Source organism: Scophthalmus maximus, chromosome 19 (genome assembly GCF_022379125.1).
Source record: "Scophthalmus maximus strain ysfricsl-2021 chromosome 19, ASM2237912v1, whole genome shotgun sequence".
NCBI lineage: Eukaryota > Metazoa > Chordata > Actinopteri > Pleuronectiformes > Scophthalmidae > Scophthalmus > Scophthalmus maximus.
This window is the reverse complement of record NC_061533.1, coordinates 7,528,863-7,546,470: the sequence shown is the minus strand read 5'-3', so window position 1 is coordinate 7,546,470 and position 17,608 is coordinate 7,528,863. Positions and strand designations below refer to the sequence as shown.

At 41.5% G+C, this 17,608-nt stretch overlaps 3 protein-coding genes across 9 annotated transcripts; 1 reads left to right on the top strand and 2 right to left on the bottom strand.

Annotated features, from left to right (window-relative positions):
• Positions 1 to 53: 53 nt before the first annotated feature.
• Positions 54 to 4,701, bottom strand: polb (polymerase (DNA directed), beta). Its single transcript, XM_035638884.2, has 14 exons — positions 4,423 to 4,701; positions 4,060 to 4,117; positions 3,378 to 3,444; positions 3,044 to 3,118; positions 2,892 to 2,950; positions 2,651 to 2,700; positions 2,449 to 2,500; positions 2,277 to 2,331; positions 2,120 to 2,192; positions 1,956 to 2,026; positions 1,770 to 1,856; positions 1,565 to 1,632; positions 1,224 to 1,363; positions 54 to 1,090 (listed from the first exon to the last, which is right to left on the bottom strand). Exons 1-14 carry the CDS (start codon positions 4,481 to 4,483, stop codon positions 996 to 998), a joined length of 1,011 nt encoding a protein of 336 aa, XP_035494777.1. The 5' UTR covers positions 4,484 to 4,701; the 3' UTR covers positions 54 to 995.
• Positions 4,702 to 5,359: 658 nt separating this feature from the next.
• Positions 5,360 to 8,429, bottom strand: enkd1 (enkurin domain containing 1). Of its 4 annotated transcripts, none has more exons than XM_035638882.2 (8): positions 8,277 to 8,429; positions 7,417 to 7,507; positions 7,007 to 7,231; positions 6,681 to 6,853; positions 6,441 to 6,596; positions 6,094 to 6,242; positions 5,833 to 5,969; positions 5,360 to 5,712 (listed from the first exon to the last, which is right to left on the bottom strand). In XM_035638882.2, exons 2-8 carry the CDS (start codon positions 7,499 to 7,501, stop codon positions 5,552 to 5,554), a joined length of 1,086 nt encoding a protein of 361 aa, XP_035494775.1. In that variant the 5' UTR covers positions 7,502 to 7,507; positions 8,277 to 8,429; the 3' UTR covers positions 5,360 to 5,551. The 4 variants fall into 4 exon arrangements, with proteins under 4 accessions (XP_035494775.1, XP_035494776.1, XP_035494773.1 ...); XM_035638883.1 differs by lacking the exon at positions 8,277 to 8,429 and adding an exon at positions 8,191 to 8,209; XM_035638880.1 differs by lacking the exon at positions 8,277 to 8,429 and adding an exon at positions 7,824 to 8,184.
• Positions 8,430 to 9,262: 833 nt separating this feature from the next.
• vdac3 (voltage-dependent anion channel 3) lies at positions 9,263 to 17,607 on the top strand. 4 transcript variants are annotated; one of them, XM_035638876.2, is made up of 11 exons: positions 9,263 to 9,355; positions 12,459 to 12,577; positions 13,985 to 14,056; positions 14,263 to 14,312; positions 14,855 to 14,857; positions 15,325 to 15,477; positions 15,585 to 15,637; positions 15,790 to 16,017; positions 16,162 to 16,312; positions 16,492 to 16,549; positions 16,637 to 17,607. In XM_035638876.2, exons 2-11 carry the CDS (start codon positions 12,463 to 12,465, stop codon positions 16,726 to 16,728), a joined length of 975 nt encoding a protein of 324 aa, XP_035494769.1. In that variant the 5' UTR covers positions 9,263 to 9,355; positions 12,459 to 12,462; the 3' UTR covers positions 16,729 to 17,607. The 4 variants fall into 4 exon arrangements, with proteins under 4 accessions (XP_035494769.1, XP_035494770.1, XP_047185272.1 ...); XM_035638877.2 differs by lacking the exon at positions 12,459 to 12,577; XM_047329316.1 differs by lacking the exon at positions 14,855 to 14,857.
• The last annotated feature ends 1 nt before the right edge of the window (position 17,608 follows it).

The following is a 17,608-nucleotide window of genomic DNA, read 5'->3' as shown; positions in this document are numbered from 1 at the left end:
TGCACACAGCTGTAGTGTGCAGAATGCTGTAACACAACTCAGAAAACATTCTATTCCTTTACCCCAGCCATTTATTTTTACTCATAAACAAAAAAGTTGGAACAACACACTTTAACATGGTTTCCTCTTAAATACTTTAGAAACTTTTTGCATTCACCTACAAAAAACTGACTTAAAAGTCCTATTTCTAACATTTAGGTTTTGTAAAAATCTGTATCACAAGTTTGACTGTAGCAATACTCCAGTTACCCATCATGCCTCACATTAAATCATTTTCACACAAACAAGATTCAAGTCTCTCTGTAACAATTTCATACATTAATCAAAAACTGAGAAAAATATTTCTTTTCATTTGTCCAAAATGAGTGTCTATACTGAGAAATGGAGACAATTGTCCACAAATGTTTGCAGTACTTATGATATATTAAGTATATTGCTGCCTCGTTTGCATGTGTAACAACTACACATTAAAATGCCTTTACACAACTCAGCCAAAGTATTAAATTGTCATGTTTGTGGTAGTGACAGTGGTCCTCACTGTTTATGATGGATGAGTAACAACTGCATCAGAATCCAGTCGTAAATGAGACTGATCCTCTCAGGTTATGTTGGAACCTTTCTATGGAATATCAAGTGTGGTAAATAACAATAATAATGATAATTATTAATATCATTATTATTGTTGAGCATAATTGTAAAATTTGCTTAAAAATGTTGAGCACAAAAGCTTTCATACATGACCATGGAGACTAAAATCTAAGGTAAAAAAAGTTAAGTTAAATGTTAAGTTTAAAATGTCATCAATAGGGTTGATTGAAACCCAAGATAGAAAAGAAATGTCCAAAACAAATAGTAATTAAATTTACTTTCACAGTTGTTTTCTTTTCAATTACACAGTTGAATGATGTAACAAAGACTAACCACACATTTGTACTCAAGCTTCTGATCTTTTTTGCAGGACATTTGGAGCCTTAACGACAGATGTAATAGCAACTTCACTCGCTGCGCTCCTTTGGCTCTCGATATTTGTAGTGGATGTATTCAAAGATGTCTCTCTCACTATCCACCAGAAGAGGCTCCCCTGCCACACCTACAAAAGATCCACAAAGCAAAACAGCTGCTATCAAAAGCTGAAAGCATGTATAGTTGGTAACTGATGACTGAAGCAAAACTATGCATTAACAGAGTTCAGATGGTTCGTGTCATATTTGACTGAGACTCACCGGTGACCCCAACTGGTCGGATGGTATACTCATTAAGCGTGAAGCCCTTCTCAAGAGCATGAGTTCTCATATTCTTATTGAAGATATCACTTCCAGTGAAATACAGGACTCCACAGTAGTACTGGTCCTTAGGAATTAACCTTTGAGAAAATGGCAAAACGATAGTTAGAGAGCATGCACAAACAGCTGATTAGAGGAGGAAACAGTAACAAAGTTATTTTCTGTTTTCTGAAAAAAGGATAATTAATCCATTCCCACTGACTTAGTCCATATTTTTCTGTATAAATATATTCGTAAAATACCTAAATTGGAAACATTGAGAGCAATATAAAGCAGGGCACCTAATATCAATACGCCTGTGAAGGTATTCTTCCTCATCGTCATCGCTCTGCTGCAGTTGGCAGACTCCCTAGGAACACAAGATCCAGAACAGTATGATCTCAGTCATGTGCATCATGGGTTGGGTATAGTTACTGTACCAACTGTGTTACCAATCTTATCACACACAGAGTTGAGCACATGAGACTAAATAAGCACGGGCCTCACCATGAACTTGGTGTCTCCTTTGGACAGAGTGTCAGTCACAAACCCAATGGACACCAAATGTTCGACGACGGCATTGAGCAGCTTTGGCTGGAAAAGAAAAAATGGAACAGAAGAAATGAGAAAAAGATAAAAAACTGCAATTCAAGGCAACAGGCAACAGTGAGCTGAAATAGAGAAGAGCATTACCTGCTTCTCAGTCTCAGAGGTGTAGTCTGGGTGGGTCAGCAAAATATCAATATCACCACTCGATGCAGCGCCTGGAAATTATGAATGTGTGAATAAATATATAAGTGAGCTCCTATCATACTGACTGAACATCAGCTGTAATAACCCTCAAAGAAAACATTTACCTCTCCTGTAACTTCCACAAATTGTTCCAATATATTCTTCATCAATTTTCCCCAACTCTCCAAGAATCAGCGTCTAAAAAAATACACAACTTTTAGATTAGGAAAATCTCAATAAAACTCATCGCATGATCACAGAACAATATAAATGCTTGTTCACCTCCATCTTTTCCATTTCAGCACGTGGGATCCTTTTCTCAAACTCTTCAAAGTACCTGAAATAATCCATGAAACCCAGCTCATGCATCAATAGAGGAATAGTTTAATATTCAAACATGTTTTGTTTTAATGCTGATGAAATCCACATTCTAAGAGCACTGAGCCAAACTTACTTGAGTCCAATCTGTTGATGATGGTTTAGTTTGTGTTCTATCTTTTTCAGATCTAAAAAAAAAATAACAAAGAACATTGGTCATTTCAAAATGTCATAGCTAAATCTGAATATTTGAGCATAGTGTGTCAAATAAAATGAAAAGTCAACGAGAAAAAAAATAAGATTGATAAAATAATTGAACAATTGTAATGCAAACAAACCGTCTAATGTCTTCACCCCTTCTTCAAAAAACTTCCTGGCAGCAGCAGGGCTAAAGTCAAGACACAAAAGAAGCACTTTTTTTTAATTAAAGGAAGCACATATGGGAAATGTACATGAAAAATAAATCTAAAGTAATTGCTGTGTCCCTCTGGCAACTGAGTTTGGAACCCAGTGGATTTTAATTAATCATGATACACTCTGAATATCCATAAAAAAAAACAATTTGGATAAGTAACATACCCAATTCCGGTAACTCTGGTGAGGAAATTGATGGAAGAGCTGGTGTCATCATTTCGGATCTAGACAAAAATACAAAAGTAGGACATGAGCCTATCATCAAACAAATATACTGTATGTCATCAATCAAGTATCCCCCACGCCCTCAGGCTCACCTTTTCCAGTTTCCGTAGTTTGCCAGTTTGCAAGAACTCGTCAATCTTTTCTGCTATTTTAGCTCCAACACCATCCTGTTGAAATGTGAAAACAAACAAAGAGGTTGCCGAGGAGTGGGATCTGCAGTGGTTGTGTAAGATGTCTAGAGTAGCTTTTGACAAAGATTTTCCGGCTACAGAAACAGGCATCACACAACACACAAACCACAGCAACATGAGTACATAAGTGTTAAGTTCCAAACACCAGTCAACTGAAATGAGCTGTCTCAAAGCTGTAAAGATCAAGTCATCTATCTCGGTTAAAATTGGGAAATCTATTTTTCAATGCACATACCAGTTTCTTGGCCTCTTCACCACTTTTGATCTTCTGAGGGTATTTAGCAATGGTAGATGCTGCTTTCCTAGACACAGAGCACACAACCATTGCTTATTCATTCATTCATTCATCGTCTACCGCTTTATCCATTTAAGGGTCGCGGGGGGTCGCTGGAGCCAATCCCAGCTAACATTGGGCGAGAGGCGGGGTACACCCTGGACAGGTCGCCAGCCTATCAGACCATTGCTTATGGAATAGCAAAACAACACAGTGATAAAAAGCTTTGACTCCATTTTTGCTGGCACAAGGATAATAACCTAACCCAAAATCAGCCATAAGTTTAACGATTCCTGCCCCCTCTCAGTATTTGCAGTCATTATTACATTATACACACATAAAGATTATTAAATAAATCAAGCAAACTAATGCAGCTCAGTACGACAGCCATACTACAAATCATATTTTCATGAAGCGTATATTGTTCAGTATCTTTTGAAGCCATTTTAAGGAGGTGTTCATTCAATGTGATGGTTATTTTTCAGGCTGTTACCGGGCAGTTGTACGACACTGCAGTAGTTTTAGCTCTGTGTCAAAAAAACACAACAACCTACAACTGCGATGCTTTTCTGCACATTACACCACCACTAGATGGATTTGGTTTCAGAAGAATCACAACAAAGAGCCTTCAGAGCTTACTTACCTGTACGCATTGTACTTGTGTATTGCCCTGTTGACATTTTTCTCGTAATTGGCCAGCTCTGCAAAAAAGACGTAAAAACACTGCATTCAATGATTCGTATTTCCCCTCATACTCGTGTGGTTTATTTTTAGGGAAGGCATTTAAATGACGAGACAGTCGTCTTTAGCGTCTCGGATTCTAAGCAAACCAGGATTAATAACGAATAAAAACGACAAGAGTATCAATAAGAAAGGTTTGACACATGCAGGATACCTATGCAGAGGTGGGCTTTTTTCAAAGAGCTATTTTTATTTCAAAACAGAGCGCATCTATCATGCTAGCTACTGTTAGCTGAGAGCAACCGGCTAACTCCTCTCAACGTACCCACAAGGAAGTCTGTTATTCCCTCGTTGAGGGATTCCTGCGGCGCCTTCCTCTTGCTCATGGTGGATTTCACAACCCCGTTAAATGTCCTTTTGGAATTTACAGATGCAAGGTGCACATGCAAACTACAGTTAAGAGCTGTGTTTAATCTTGGTTAGCCTTTAGCACATTCGCTAGCCCTCACTGAACAATGACCGACAGACGCAGCTGAAGGGGGTGGGACATGCGCAGTACGTCATAGATTCTCAAAGAGGTGATGACGTTCTTCTTTTTCTTCTTCTTCTTCTTCTTCTTCTTCTTCTTCTTCTTCTTCTTCTTCTTCTTCTTCTTCTTCTTCTTCTCGTTTCGCTGGCGAGTCGCCCCCATGTGGCCCATTATCACCACCTACTGACGTAATTAGGAATTACCTATATCCGTGCGAGGAAGCGCTGTATTTTGTAGATTGATTAATACACATTTTTAAAACAGACTTTTCGGAGTATAAATTTGCAAAAATAGTTTTCAGGTCAATGTGTTTGAGTCCTCCAAAGTTCCAGTACCTTCCTTAATCACTGTCTCTCATTTGTGTGCACTGTTTCCATTTGATTGCAGAGATCTCAGCAGGGCTGGACTGGGACCAACAAATCCACCCGTTACTTTAGTTACTTTAGTTACTTTAGTTACTTTCGATGCTTTGGTTGCTTTTCATTACTTTATTTACCTTTGGTTACTTTTCATTACTTTAGTCATAGTGCCCATATCGCTCATATAATATGGTGTTTGATTCATTACATCTGCTTTTTTTTTTCAAGTATTGTAAGTTTTTAATTCAATAAAAAAACATTTTTACACAAAAAACAAATCATATTTTAGTAAATTATACTTTTTTCTTCCCAAGATAAAACTGCATGTGATTCAATGGCCTGAATATGATATTCAGTAATCTCAGTGCTTGACCTCGTGTAGTAACCAATCCATTTATATAACAGCATTTCAATTTACAAAATCAAACAGTTTTAAAATGTTAAATAATCCATTACATGCCTCAGTGTTATGTTACATAATGCATCTACAAATGAAAATTAATCTCGATATAGCAGTGGATTTACAGGGCCGTCGCCTCCTCTCTCCTCCTCTTCCTCCCCATGTGTTAAGAATCTATTTTAACAAAAACTTTGTCCCTAGAGAATATTTTAATGGCCTCCTCGACTTCAGAAAGCCTACAATCAAGTTGGGCACGTCGCGAGCGAAAACTCAGATTGTCAGCTCTGAGGGGAAGTGACAGGAGCTCGGTCACCAGGGAGCGATGGGCTGAGGAAAAAAATCAACACCAGAGTTAGACTGGCATATATTCACTGCACATTCATTACTTCAAGTCAGTGTTGTCATCCTGAATGTAGAGGACAGAGATAAAGAGCAACGGAGGCCTACTCTCTTTGAGGGACTTCAGCGTCTCCTGTCTCTCACTCTCAGGCATCAGGGTGTGACCGGCTGGGACTGTGGGATCAGGTGCGTTCCTCCTCCTTTCCTCTGCCTCTTTATGCCATTGTGCCTTCCTCTCCTCTAGACTGTGTGTGATTAAAACGCAAACAGAGCAAGTAATGACATGAGCAACAGAAGTGAAAGAATGTGGAAAAAAATATAATGTAAATTATGAATGAAAGATATAAGATATGGCATAGGAGTACTCACTACTGAGGAACCTGTCCCTTGACTGCACTGGGCACAGGCTTATCTCTTAGGTTTGTCAGTGACTGAGACCGACGCAGCACAGTTTTTCCTGCAGCCCGGGCATTGTGTTTTATGAAGTCAATGGTCTGACCTTGTACCTCTAACTGTATCTGCAATGTATGGAATTAAAACAAAAATAAAATAAATATTGAAGATTCACTTCAAAGCAAGCAAAATTCAAGAGCACAAGACAATAATTGCAAGTCTTCCTCTTCTCTTGTCTTCGCTCTTCTGACAGAAATCAATACACTTATACCTCTTATTGTCTGATCATGTGTGTGTATCAACAAGTTATTGGCAATTCTCACGTTCAGATCCCGGTCACGTGCAGAGTTACAAGACGCAGGGCGTTGCAAAGCTACAGGCGACGTTTTTGAGCGTGGTCTGGCCGGGGCATTAAATCCACCATTGGAGTGGGCCTTCAGAAAATGCTGACACTGTGTTTTAACAGTTGGACAAGAAACCTGTGTGAAAGAGACTGGATTAAAAGCGATCCAGGGAAAGCGTTCATAACTCAATGACTTAACATCTCAGGACGCGCTTCATACCTGTAGCTGGGCCGTGACCCTGGATGGGACATTCTCATATTTGGAGGAGGTCCAAAGAGCTTTGACAGGAGCCGCACGAGACTCTGCTCTCTCAGCCTCCTGCTCTTTGCAGCGTCTTTGGATCTCCCGGAGACGACGCACATTCTCTTTACCAAAGTCATATACTTCCTGTTCTAAACGGCCAAATAACAAACGTTGTCTCAATTAGTTTTCAATTTTCTCTGAAATAGGAATAAGAAGAAACTCTGGTGCTGCCATCCTTCAAGACAAAACCAGCTTCTCCTATTTTTGGAAAGCAGACAATCTGAAAAATGAATTGCACTCACTCCGCATGGGAACAGGGGTAATTGAAACACCATCTAGTCTGAGTAGTTCCCCCACTACCCCTCTTTGTCCTCGTTCCAGAATATGGGTGGCATTGGGCCCAACACGGGGAGGACGTGCTGGGGTACGAGCGCTGTAGCAGCCGGGGTACAACGCAGGATCTGGAGCAGGTGGCCCTGAGAGCAGGGCAAACATCCCATCATGGTTTCCCTCTAAACGTCCACGAGCTGTAGGAGGTGAATAAAGTAAATAATGTTAAACAGACACCAATAGTCTTGTTGCTGCAGTATTTAATAAAAAGAGATGGAAATCTCAAGTTTGTAGGTATACATTTTTACTACACATTGCATACACAATAAAACCTGTTTCAAAGGGGGTTTCAGCATAACATAACCCTATGGCTGCATCTAACCTGAAGCAGGTCGTGTGTAGTACTGAGGAAACAGAGAAGGATCCGGGGGGATTGGCCCAGATATTGACGAAGGCCCCTCACACATTGGAAGCTGTGGGTTGTAAAAATAAAGGAAGAGAAATTCAAACAGGAACCCAGATTTTTTCACAGGGCTATTAGTCATGTCATTAAATGAAAAGTGGTTAGCTTGTTCTTTAATTCATTGAGTAAACCCCTACAGTCATGCAGTTGTCAAAATGTCATGCTTAAAGGAGGATTTACCAACAACCTGGCAACCATTGGATGTGTTTATGAATGACTCATATGACAGATCTATAAAGAATTAGTGATGATCAAATTATTAACTTCTTAATCGTTTCCTTATCAGAGAGTGGCACCAAAAGGGACTACATCAACAATTCTCATACCACCTGCTGCAGGTCCATTATTTACATAATCCAGGAAGTGGTAGCAACTTTTCTAGCACCACATTGCAGGGCTTCGCTTTTACTTTATGTTTATATCAGAAGTTGCTTTTTGTTTATTTTTGTCATGTCTGTAGTCAGTAATGTGTGGTGGCTTAATTGTAGCTATACTGTTAACAGCTGGATGAAACAAATGAATGAACAAATCCATCAGCCATTGTTTGGAACACAGCTGTGACAGTCTCGGTTCATTAGCCACCTAGCATTGCCTTTAACAATAGCTACTGTTAATTAGCTTGTACAGTTAATAGCTAATCAACACAGGCTCTGTCGATTCCTGTTCGGTATATTCGACACACATGACACACACCCGTGCATTAAACGGAAAACATTGGCGCTAGCTCACGTCGAGCAACAACTGTAACCGAATAAGGTAAATCAATGGAAGTCGTTTACCTTTAATGTCGTTGTGTGCGTTTGTTTATCCGTTGAGGATTTTGTTCACGCGCGCCGATGACGCTGAGGTCTCAACACTTGTTTCAGGAGTCCTCTCCATGGCAACGGGGCAGCCGCACATAGAAATAGACACGCCAGAGAGGCAAGGTATGTACAAAAAAAAGTGTGTTGATGGAAACTATTTCGCAATCACGGCTGGTGTTAAAGTTGTCTCGCCTTGTGGCGAAACTGACTGTTGACAATAATAACGATGATAGTAATAATACTTACGCCTAAAATATATAACTCACCCCCTACGATTAAATGTGTCCCGAACCTGTGTTTACCTGCATTTCCCTGGCTTTGTATATACTGTACATGCTATGCTTTGCACCAGTTTTCAGTTCTAGCAGGTCTATTTCTATATTACTACGGCATTTTTTATTCCTGAGCGTTGCCTTCCAGGCTGTCTACAGATGCCCCTCTTACTTCACTACGACTGCAACTCCAAAGCTCCAACTATGACCTTACGTATAACCACTACCTACTATGATACTTTTCAATTAGTAAAACCCCATGACTGCAGGAGCGAGCAGAGTAACGTCTTCCTGACAGGCCAACCTCAGGACATAAAATACCTCTGTTTTGTCATCGAAGTCACTGCCCTCTAGCGGCGGAAGAGCCTCAGTACACCAAAACAAATGCGGAGTTTTTTTACACAAACACTCACTGTTGTTTCACACCCGCAGTGTTTTTAGAATAATCTAAATATTCTATATGATAAAAGTCTACCATTGTCTGCAACGCAAGCCTCATAATTATTTGTGTTGTTGTAGTCCATGATCTCATTTGAATTTATCAAAAAAAAATACACAAAGTATATTTATATATAGTTTAACCACAGTTTACGAACAATCTACACAGGCCTCATTCTTAGTAGTGTTATTATTATTATTATTATTATTTTATTTCAATGACTGACACTGCGGCCCCGCCCTCGACCGGAGGTCTGACTTGCGCCTGCCCAGTCCGTGTCTCCGCTTTCTCCTTCACAGTGCCCCGTTGCACCGAGCTCTGCGCACTTTGACCGTAAACAAAAGGTAAGGAACGACCGACCCTCGTAAATTGGGATTTCCAATTAGTTTTTAGTTCTTCGTCGGTTTATCGGCACGACGCTTTAGCCCTTGACAACAGTCGTGTCCCTGTCAGGGATACATGAGTCACACGTCAGAGGGGGAGGGAGAGCAGCAGGCCGGTTTGCCAGGGTTTCATTGCCAGTTCGGGCCTGTATGACATTCACCACTGTAAACTGTAAAAAAAAGAGGAAAAACTAATGTTACTTATGTAAGTTTTACTTTCCATAATTTATTTTGCTATTAGTGATTGGGGAAATGGGAGCACATGCCATGCAAATTTGCATTTTTTGACATTGTGCTGCGATGTAAATTCCTCACAAATAGAGATTGCATGTGAAGAAAAGTCGGTGTTGCACAACTTGTAGCCATGCACACAATGGACATATACGAATAAAGGCGTCGCACACTTATGGGAGCAACTTCATGGCAACAAAAAAAAAAAAAAACACCTTATCAGCCGTTTGTCAAGAAGCACAAGGGTCGTTATCTGTTGGCACTGTCGCCCTTGCTTTATTATATTTGACACGGAGTCGTAGTGGTAGACACTGAATGTCTGTTAGGCTAATAAAACAGCCAAGGTTAACCTGGAGGAAAAGGTGAATGTGAAAGCGTTGTTGTTTTTATCTGTTTAAAATCCAAAGACATTCGCCATCCACAGTTCTGAATCCAGGCCTGTCGATCATTCAGACTCAGCCTCATGACTGTAAAAAACTCAATTATCATTAATAACAATACAGGCGGATGCAAATGACTCAAGTCTGATGACAGTAGTCTGTCTGTTGTTATTATACACTTTGAAGTCCACTGGAAGTGTCTGTCTCTCTCTGTGTCTGATTGGTGCATTATATATGATGCACATTTATCGCAACATCATGTGCTTTACATTCAGGCTATAAATTGTCTTGGTGTAACTCGACTGCTCTTGAACTTATCTCACAGCCACACATTCCTCCTGCACTTGCCTTGGTTTCATGTTATCAAGCAGGTCAGAGAGGGTGTTGGGTAACTGCCTGTTTACACGGTTTAATCGTTTTTTTTTCTTGTCCATTATCAAAGAGGGTCTATTATTATAGGTCTTCATTTGGACTGAACAAGTAATTCAATTATCATCCGAACCACAGGAGGTGCAGTTTTTTGATAAAGGTAAAAATGTAGACAGGAAGCAGAGAGGGGCTCCTTGCAAAAGGGAACATGATTCTCTGACCCAACAAAAATTGCAAAAATTATCATTTGTATGTGTATTTTTTTATCCATCGGAGAAAATTAAACACAAATATTACCATTCTCACTGAAATTGTGATCCATAGCAATCAGATATTCATCATAAATGATCATAATGTGATTTATTTATTTATTTTTTGCATATAATCCAGCCCCAGTATTCATATTAAACTGCTATTGTATTTTGTATAATTTTTGCTGGAATTGGTAGTCATTTAAATGATTAGAGAAATTTATGACCAGTGCCAATTTTCGTGATTGATTGTGCATTTATTATTATCATTAAGACAGTAAAAACATCAAACACACTACCTTCACTTTTACAAATACAAGAGATAGGACCCATGCTGTCTAATGTAAGAGCATATGTCTAATATATGAATTGAAAATAAGACATTTCATCTGTCCTTTATGAACCAAGATGTTGAACTTTTTTGTGATATTTTAAGACTAAAATGAACAATTAATTGGAAAAAAAATTCATACTGTGTATTTAAAAAAGAAGAAGATAGTGTTTTGAAAATACAATTTGACATTTTGATTGTTGGCAACCACGACCACCATTATTGTTTGTATGGTGGTAGTTTTACTTTCACACCCCTCCCCTGATTCTATGTGACACTTCGACCTCTGCGTTCAGTCAAGGTTGTCGTCTGGTTGCAGCTCATGAAAGCGTTCAGATGAGCGGCAAGAGGGTGTTTGTATTTTGCAGACTACAATACAGACAAATACACCGATGTTCGTTGGGGTTTTAACAGGCTGAACTTGGATTAGGACACATGTTGAAACCCTAGTCACATGTGGTGTAGTGTCAGGTTCACCTGGGCTAAATATAGAGCCGAGTGTTCAGGCTGAGGGATGAAGGCTCGGAGGGAAGGTGTCAAAAATGGACCTTGTGCCGAAGGAGGTGAGAGGGTAGAGACTTGAGAAGGAGCGTGTCTGTCGGGCGAAATGACAAGGACAGTCAAGGGCGGGTCTCAAGGTGATTTCGCATTCCATGATCAAGCCACACCTACACAGTCCTTAAGAAGCAGATTAGCTGAGTTTTTGCTATTCTTATGTTGTTATTGGTTCTTTCTGCTGTTGTTTTTACCAGCAACAGGCGGCGATTTTCATTGAAAGAGATCCAATATCCCACTGTACTATACCTGCTCATAAGGATGTTTCCGAACTTTTCTTTTTTAGTCTTGAATATTTAAAGTTATGAAGAAACACCTGTGATTTGAAACTACAAAATTTCCAGGGCACTAAAAACACTTCACCACCTCTGAATGTGGAAAAGTCAAATCCAATCTGCTCATTTAGCCCATGACGTGACGTGCGAGAGGTGAATGACATTGTGATGTCACATTACACTTTAACGTGCCGTACCGCCGGTGGACAGATGAGGCTGATGACAGATGACGGATTTATGATGTGTTGTGCTTATTCTGCACTTGAATATGGGAAAAGAGCACAGTGAGCAGTAAGTAAGGGATTCTATACTTCACCAGCTCATCATTTTGTACCCTTCATATGGCTTATCATTATTATATACTGATAAAAATGTTGTCTTATTGGTGCCATACGAGGACTATAGACAGTTCTTATCCTGTTCAAATACGGTGTACAAAGTACAAGTGTTCCTCGTCTGCTGAGTGACCTATACATACACTGTACAGTGTGATGCAATACTTATAGCCAGGTCTCTGCATAGAAAGGAGACCTCTGAGGTCAGACTGTTTCACAGCCACTCTCCGACAAGCACTCATACTCATATGTACTGTGCGCTGTTGCCGTCAAAACGGTGCAGGACTATTTGTCAAAGTTTATTATTGTCCCTCCTTGTCCCTCCCCTCGACTGAAGAGACATGGCTGAGAAAGACGTGGGGAGTGCGGTGCAGCAGGACAAGACAGGAAAAGGCGAACAGGCAGTGAACAAAGGCGACTGTGTGAAATGTCACCACCACGCACCCAAAGGGCTTGGTGAGTGTGTGTGTGTGTGTGTGTGTGTGCGTGTGTGTGTGTGTGTGTGTGGAGAGAGTTTGCGTATCATCAGGGTCCGTGGATTGCACTTTGGTAACACTAGAGACCTCACCTGGTAGAGGCTGCATTACTCTAAGCAATGACTGTTCTCCATCCTTTGCAGAGAACATGTGACAGAGGGGATTTACAGTGTGTGTGTGTGTGTGTGTGTGTGTGTGTGTGTGTGTGTGTGTGTGTGTGTGTGTGTGTGTGTGTGTGTGTGTGTGTGTGTGTGTGTGTGTGTGTGTGTGTGTGTGTGTGTGTGTGTGTGTGTGTGTGTGTATGGTTGGGGGAAATCACAAGAAGGAGGGCAAGCCTGTGGTAGAACATGAATCCATGTTTAGGTTGTAAGTAAATGCAGGATATTGTAAATGCTCCTGCAAAGTCACCCTGTCACACACGCGGACCCAGGGGACCCTGATGACCGACTGAAGCACCGCGGTGCAGTGCAGTGGTCTGCAGGACTCGTAGCTGCTGACTAACCAAACCTGCTCCTGCTTACGTTTTCTCTACTGCATTGGCTTGCACATTGTTTCTTCACACATCATACACATCTTGTCCCCTTTCACAAGTGAAGCAGAAAGAGGAGGTTACTAATATTGAAATACAGTAGTGCAGCATGTTTTCTCTATTGGACGTCTCTGTGGTCTTTTACTGTATTTGCTCTGTCACATCTCTAGCCCCTCCCTCCATGAGAACGAGTCCCATTATTCTAACAATCTCTGCTGCCTGCTAATGGCCTGTGGCCAGGCAATCGATAGGTTTCACATGGAAGATGGAGGGGGAGGAGAGAAGCTGGATGTCGCTAGCACCCAGATAGGTCCTCCCCCGACAGCGAGGGTTTCCCAACTGAGGCAAATACTTATACTCATGAATGCTTATTACTATCTGCAGTGCTTTCTCTGCGGGGGAATACAACTGTGTATGCCCTCAGAAGTGTGGCCCGAGTTGCACTGTGTAACTTCCACCAAGGTGCAAACGGAAAACTCTTCACAAGATGTATCTCAGCTTGCAATTGCAGCACTTGCTATAGCATTTTGATTCAAAGCGGCACTCCATCGATCAGTTTAGTCACGATGGGGAGCACTACTCTGTCTATGATAACTCCAATATCCATATCTCAATTGCAGGGTTGTCTCAGTTCAGACTAAAGAGGGAGAAAAACAATCAGGACATTTCAGTCTCTCCTGCAAAACATTTAGACCACCCAAGCCCTGCAACTTGATGGAGGTGCACTACTAAATTGCTGGAGTATCCCTCTGACTATGCAGCAGTCAGGTCAATGCAGTGATATGCGTATTTGTACGTGTTACGTTGTTGTGAATAAAAAGAAAAACTCAACGGTAAGAACATGTTTTGTTTCCTCAGGCACAATGGCTGTCCCTCCTGCATACGCTGACTTGGGGAAATCTGCCAAAGACATCTTCAACAAGGGCTACGGTAACTTCAACATATTCGCAAAACTCTTAACTTGTAACTGTTCTGAATGAAGCCGTGCGGAAACAGGACTGATATCAGAGAAGACCTTGTTTGCGCCGTCACTTCAAATGCAAGCAGCTGTTGCAGAGCCATGCTGTGCAGGGCAAGTTTGGAAGTTATTTCTTTCATCCATCCATCCATCCTTTCTTTTTCTTTTTTTTCCCCAGGGTATGGAGTTCTGAAGCTGGATGTCAAGACCAAGTCCCAGAGTGGTGTTGTAAGTACTATGTCTGTCTCTGTAAGCCTGATGTGTTTATATTTCCTGTTTAGGCCTTTCTCCCAGTGTTCCACGGGGAGCGATCACATGGCCGACTCGCGGACTTGCAGCAGTTCACGTCGGTGTGTTTGATGCCCGATGTACTCGGTCTTGCATGAGTAACACTGTCTGCCCCACAAGCAGCCTCCCAACTCTTGTTTCTCAACCAACATGTCGTATCATGACGGGGATAAAAGAAATGTTTAGTTAGCTCCAGACACACTGTGTGTGTGTTCTGCTATGAACCTGTTGCCATGGTAAAACCTTAATGAGCACTGGCATGTAGTTTCCCACGTCGCAAAACTCAAACCTCAATTAAATAAACGCTGTGCCTGTTTTCACTCTGTGTTTCAAACTCAAACAAGTTTCCGCTTTCTGTCGCGTCGCATTCCATTTTCCCCGCTGAGCGGATAAATTATTGCATGTGAACTCTCCGACGCTCTTTTATCTAACTTTTCTCCATTTTCTCTTTTTTCTGCTTCCTCTTTGGATGTCCCTGTCAGATGGTAAGAGAGAGTGTGTGTGCATAAGTAATGGTAAAACACAGTGGTACCGTTTATATGTTTGTGTGCAGGCTTACTGCCGAGAGTCTCTTTGCAGAGTTGTAGTTCCTTACCCCCAAACCGCTGCAGCCGTAACAGCACTGATCCTCAACTGCAATCACGACCTGCCTCTCCCTCAGTCCTGGCTATATTTCAAATTTTCCTTCTCAACTCATTTCTCCATCTTGAATAAATAACCAGCCATACAAACCTGAGAAGGATTGTGTGGCAGGGGAAAAGCAGAAAAACAATGCTTGTTTTCCCTGTCTGTTTCTTTCTTCTTCTTCTCTCTCCCTGAATGCTGTTTTCTCCCTTTTCTGCCTTAATAGCCGGGCTGTAATGTAGCAATGTGCCTTTCTGTGTTCCTTCCCATCCCATTTTCCATATCCAACCCCCTCCACCTCATTACTCCATCCCTCTTTGACCTGCAGGAGTTCGCCACCTCCGGTTCCAACAACACAGACACGGGGAAGTCGGGCGGTCACCTGGAGACCAAGTATAAGATCAAGGAGCTGGGCCTCAGCTTCAACCAGAAATGGAACACAGACAACACTCTGACCACAGAAATCACCATGGAGGACCAGGTGGGGTTAAACAAACAGGATAGTAGTCTGTTTTAATTACTTAAAAACATCCATATATATTTTCGTTTGATGAAATATTAGTTCATAGTCCGTTTGTCTCTCTGCAGCTGGCTCAGGGCTTGAAGCTCGCTCTGGACACATCATTTGTGCCAAACACTGGGTAAGAGCAGTCTTCTTCATGCTTAGTCGTTTTAAATGTCGTCAATACACTGACAGTAAAGTGATTCGATATGTATTAAACATATTAATTATGCTGTACCGCTTCCTAAATGACTTTCCCTTATTTTCGTCCCTTGTTATTTTCTCCTGTAGCAAGAAGAGCGCCAAACTGAAGACTGGCTACAAGCGTGAATATGTCAATGTGGGCTGTGACCTGGACTTCGACATGGCCGGTCCCACCGTGCACGCAGCTGCCGTGCTGGGCTACGAGGGCTGGCTCGCTGGCTACCAGTTGGCCTTTGACACTGCCAAATCTAAACTGACTCAGAACAACTTTGCCCTTGGATACAAGGCTGGCGACTTTCAGCTTCATACTAACGTGTGAGTCACTACATTACAGTAAAGAGAGACAGGAAATGGAATTCATGCACTGCATGAGGGAGAGGAGGCACTTGCTCAGGATTAAATTATCCACTGCTGCTAACTTTCACATTTTGTGTACGTGTTTTTGCTCTCGTATTCCAGCAATGATGGCACAGAGTTTGGTGGCTCCATTCACCAAAAGGTGAACAGCAACTTGGAGTCAGCGGTGCACCTGGCCTGGACAGCGGGCAGCAACAACACACGCTTTGGGATTGGGGCCAAATACCAACTGGAGAAGGACGCCACCCTATCTGTAAGAACTGACAAATGATAAAGAAAAATAAGCCATCATCTCACTCCCCCTGCAGTTGTTAACCTGAGGCTGGTTTACACATATATATGATAGAAATCATGTAACTACATCCCAGTCAGTCTCCTAATGCTGCGTTCATGGTCATCTCACATGTCCGTGTTTTTCCTCTCTCCTCACAGGCCAAAGTTAACAACGCCTGTCTTGTCGGAGTTGGATACACACAAACCCTCAGGCCAGGTAAGTTAACTGCCTTTTTCTCTAAACTAGTTTCAGAAGAGCATTGGCGTGGTTACTTCATACATTGTCGGACGCTCTTCCCCGCAGGAGTGAAGCTCACCCTCTCCGCTCTGATCGACGGAAAGAACGTGAACGGCGGTGGACACAAAGTGGGCATGGGTTTCGAGCTGGAGGCCTAAATATTCATGAGGAGGACGGGCAAGCAGAGAGAGAGAAAGAGAGAGGAGGCAACACAGGAGAAGACTAAAGAGTCCAAATGTGACAACACCACAATGTTGCTCTCAGTGACACACACACACACACACACACACACACACTCACAAACACACACTGCAGAGTCCTACACACATGCGTACATGAATACACACATTCTTTGGCCTTAACCCTGACACCCCAAGCAACCTCCAAGAACTCCAGTACTGTAATTTTTAAAGAAATCAAGCATCATTTTTTTTTTTTTTAAATGTTGCATCAATTACAGGTCCCACAACCAACTCTTGAGCACATATTATATATTTCATGAAAAACAACCATTCACTAAAACAATGTCCCACTTGTGACATGAAGCACCGTCTCATTTTGGCTGTGTGGTCAGGTGATTTTTTTGGTTCAGCTATATTCCGGGTTTTAAAGATAAACAAGATAATTAGAGGATGCTTGTTTTGGTATTTTGTGGTTTTGTTGCATGATGTTGAGGCTTAGTGAGAGGTGTTTGACTTCATTGTCACACTGGCAAGTCAAGTGACTTGCAGGAAACACACAGAGTGGATGGTCGTTCTCAGACTGCGTGGCCTAACTTTGATTTCACCATTAGACCTCAGTAACACAGTTATACACTATGAAACCTTCTGTTGCCGAAATATCAATTTTTCAGCTCCTCTTTGGTAAAAAGGTCCCTGAGCCTCTTTGTCTTGTCTCGTTCTGTGTCCTGTACCTTTTAATCCTTTACCACTACATTTCACTTTATCTGTGCTGTGCTTTTCATAGGAAAGTTTATCAACAGTTAGGACCTCAATCGAATTTTATTGAATTGACGGAATAAAGAATGTAAAACTTAAC

What these genes read in the sequence shown, in the direction of transcription:
- vdac3 (XM_035638876.2), top strand. Translation starts at nt 12,463, where the DNA reads ATGGCTGAGAAAGACGTGGGGAGTGCGGTGCAGCAGGACAAGACAGGA. An exon ending in CATCTTCAACAAGGGCTACG is followed by an intron (nt 14,057 to 14,262) that starts GTAACTTCAACA and finishes TTTTTTCCCCAG; the next exon opens with GGTATGGAGTTCTGAAGCTG. An exon ending in AGAAGGACGCCACCCTATCT is followed by an intron (nt 16,313 to 16,491) that starts GTAAGAACTGAC and finishes CTCTCCTCACAG; the next exon opens with GCCAAAGTTAACAACGCCTG.
- polb (XM_035638884.2), bottom strand. Translation starts at nt 4,483, where the DNA reads ATGAGCAAGAGGAAGGCGCCGCAGGAATCCCTCAACGAGGGAATAACA. An exon ending in AACTACGGAAACTGGAAAAG is followed by an intron (nt 2,951 to 3,043) that starts GTGAGCCTGAGG and finishes ATTTTTGTCTAG; the next exon opens with ATCCGAAATGATGACACCAG. An exon ending in TTGTGGAAGTTACAGGAGAG is followed by an intron (nt 2,027 to 2,119) that starts GTAAATGTTTTC and finishes CATAATTTCCAG; the next exon opens with GCGCTGCATCGAGTGGTGAT.
- enkd1 (XM_035638880.1), bottom strand. An exon ending in CTACACACGACCTGCTTCAG is followed by an intron (nt 7,232 to 7,416) that starts GTTAGATGCAGC and finishes CACCTCCTACAG; the next exon opens with CTCGTGGACGTTTAGAGGGA. An exon ending in AAGGGACAGGTTCCTCAGTA is followed by an intron (nt 5,970 to 6,093) that starts GTGAGTACTCCT and finishes AATCACACACAG; the next exon opens with TCTAGAGGAGAGGAAGGCAC.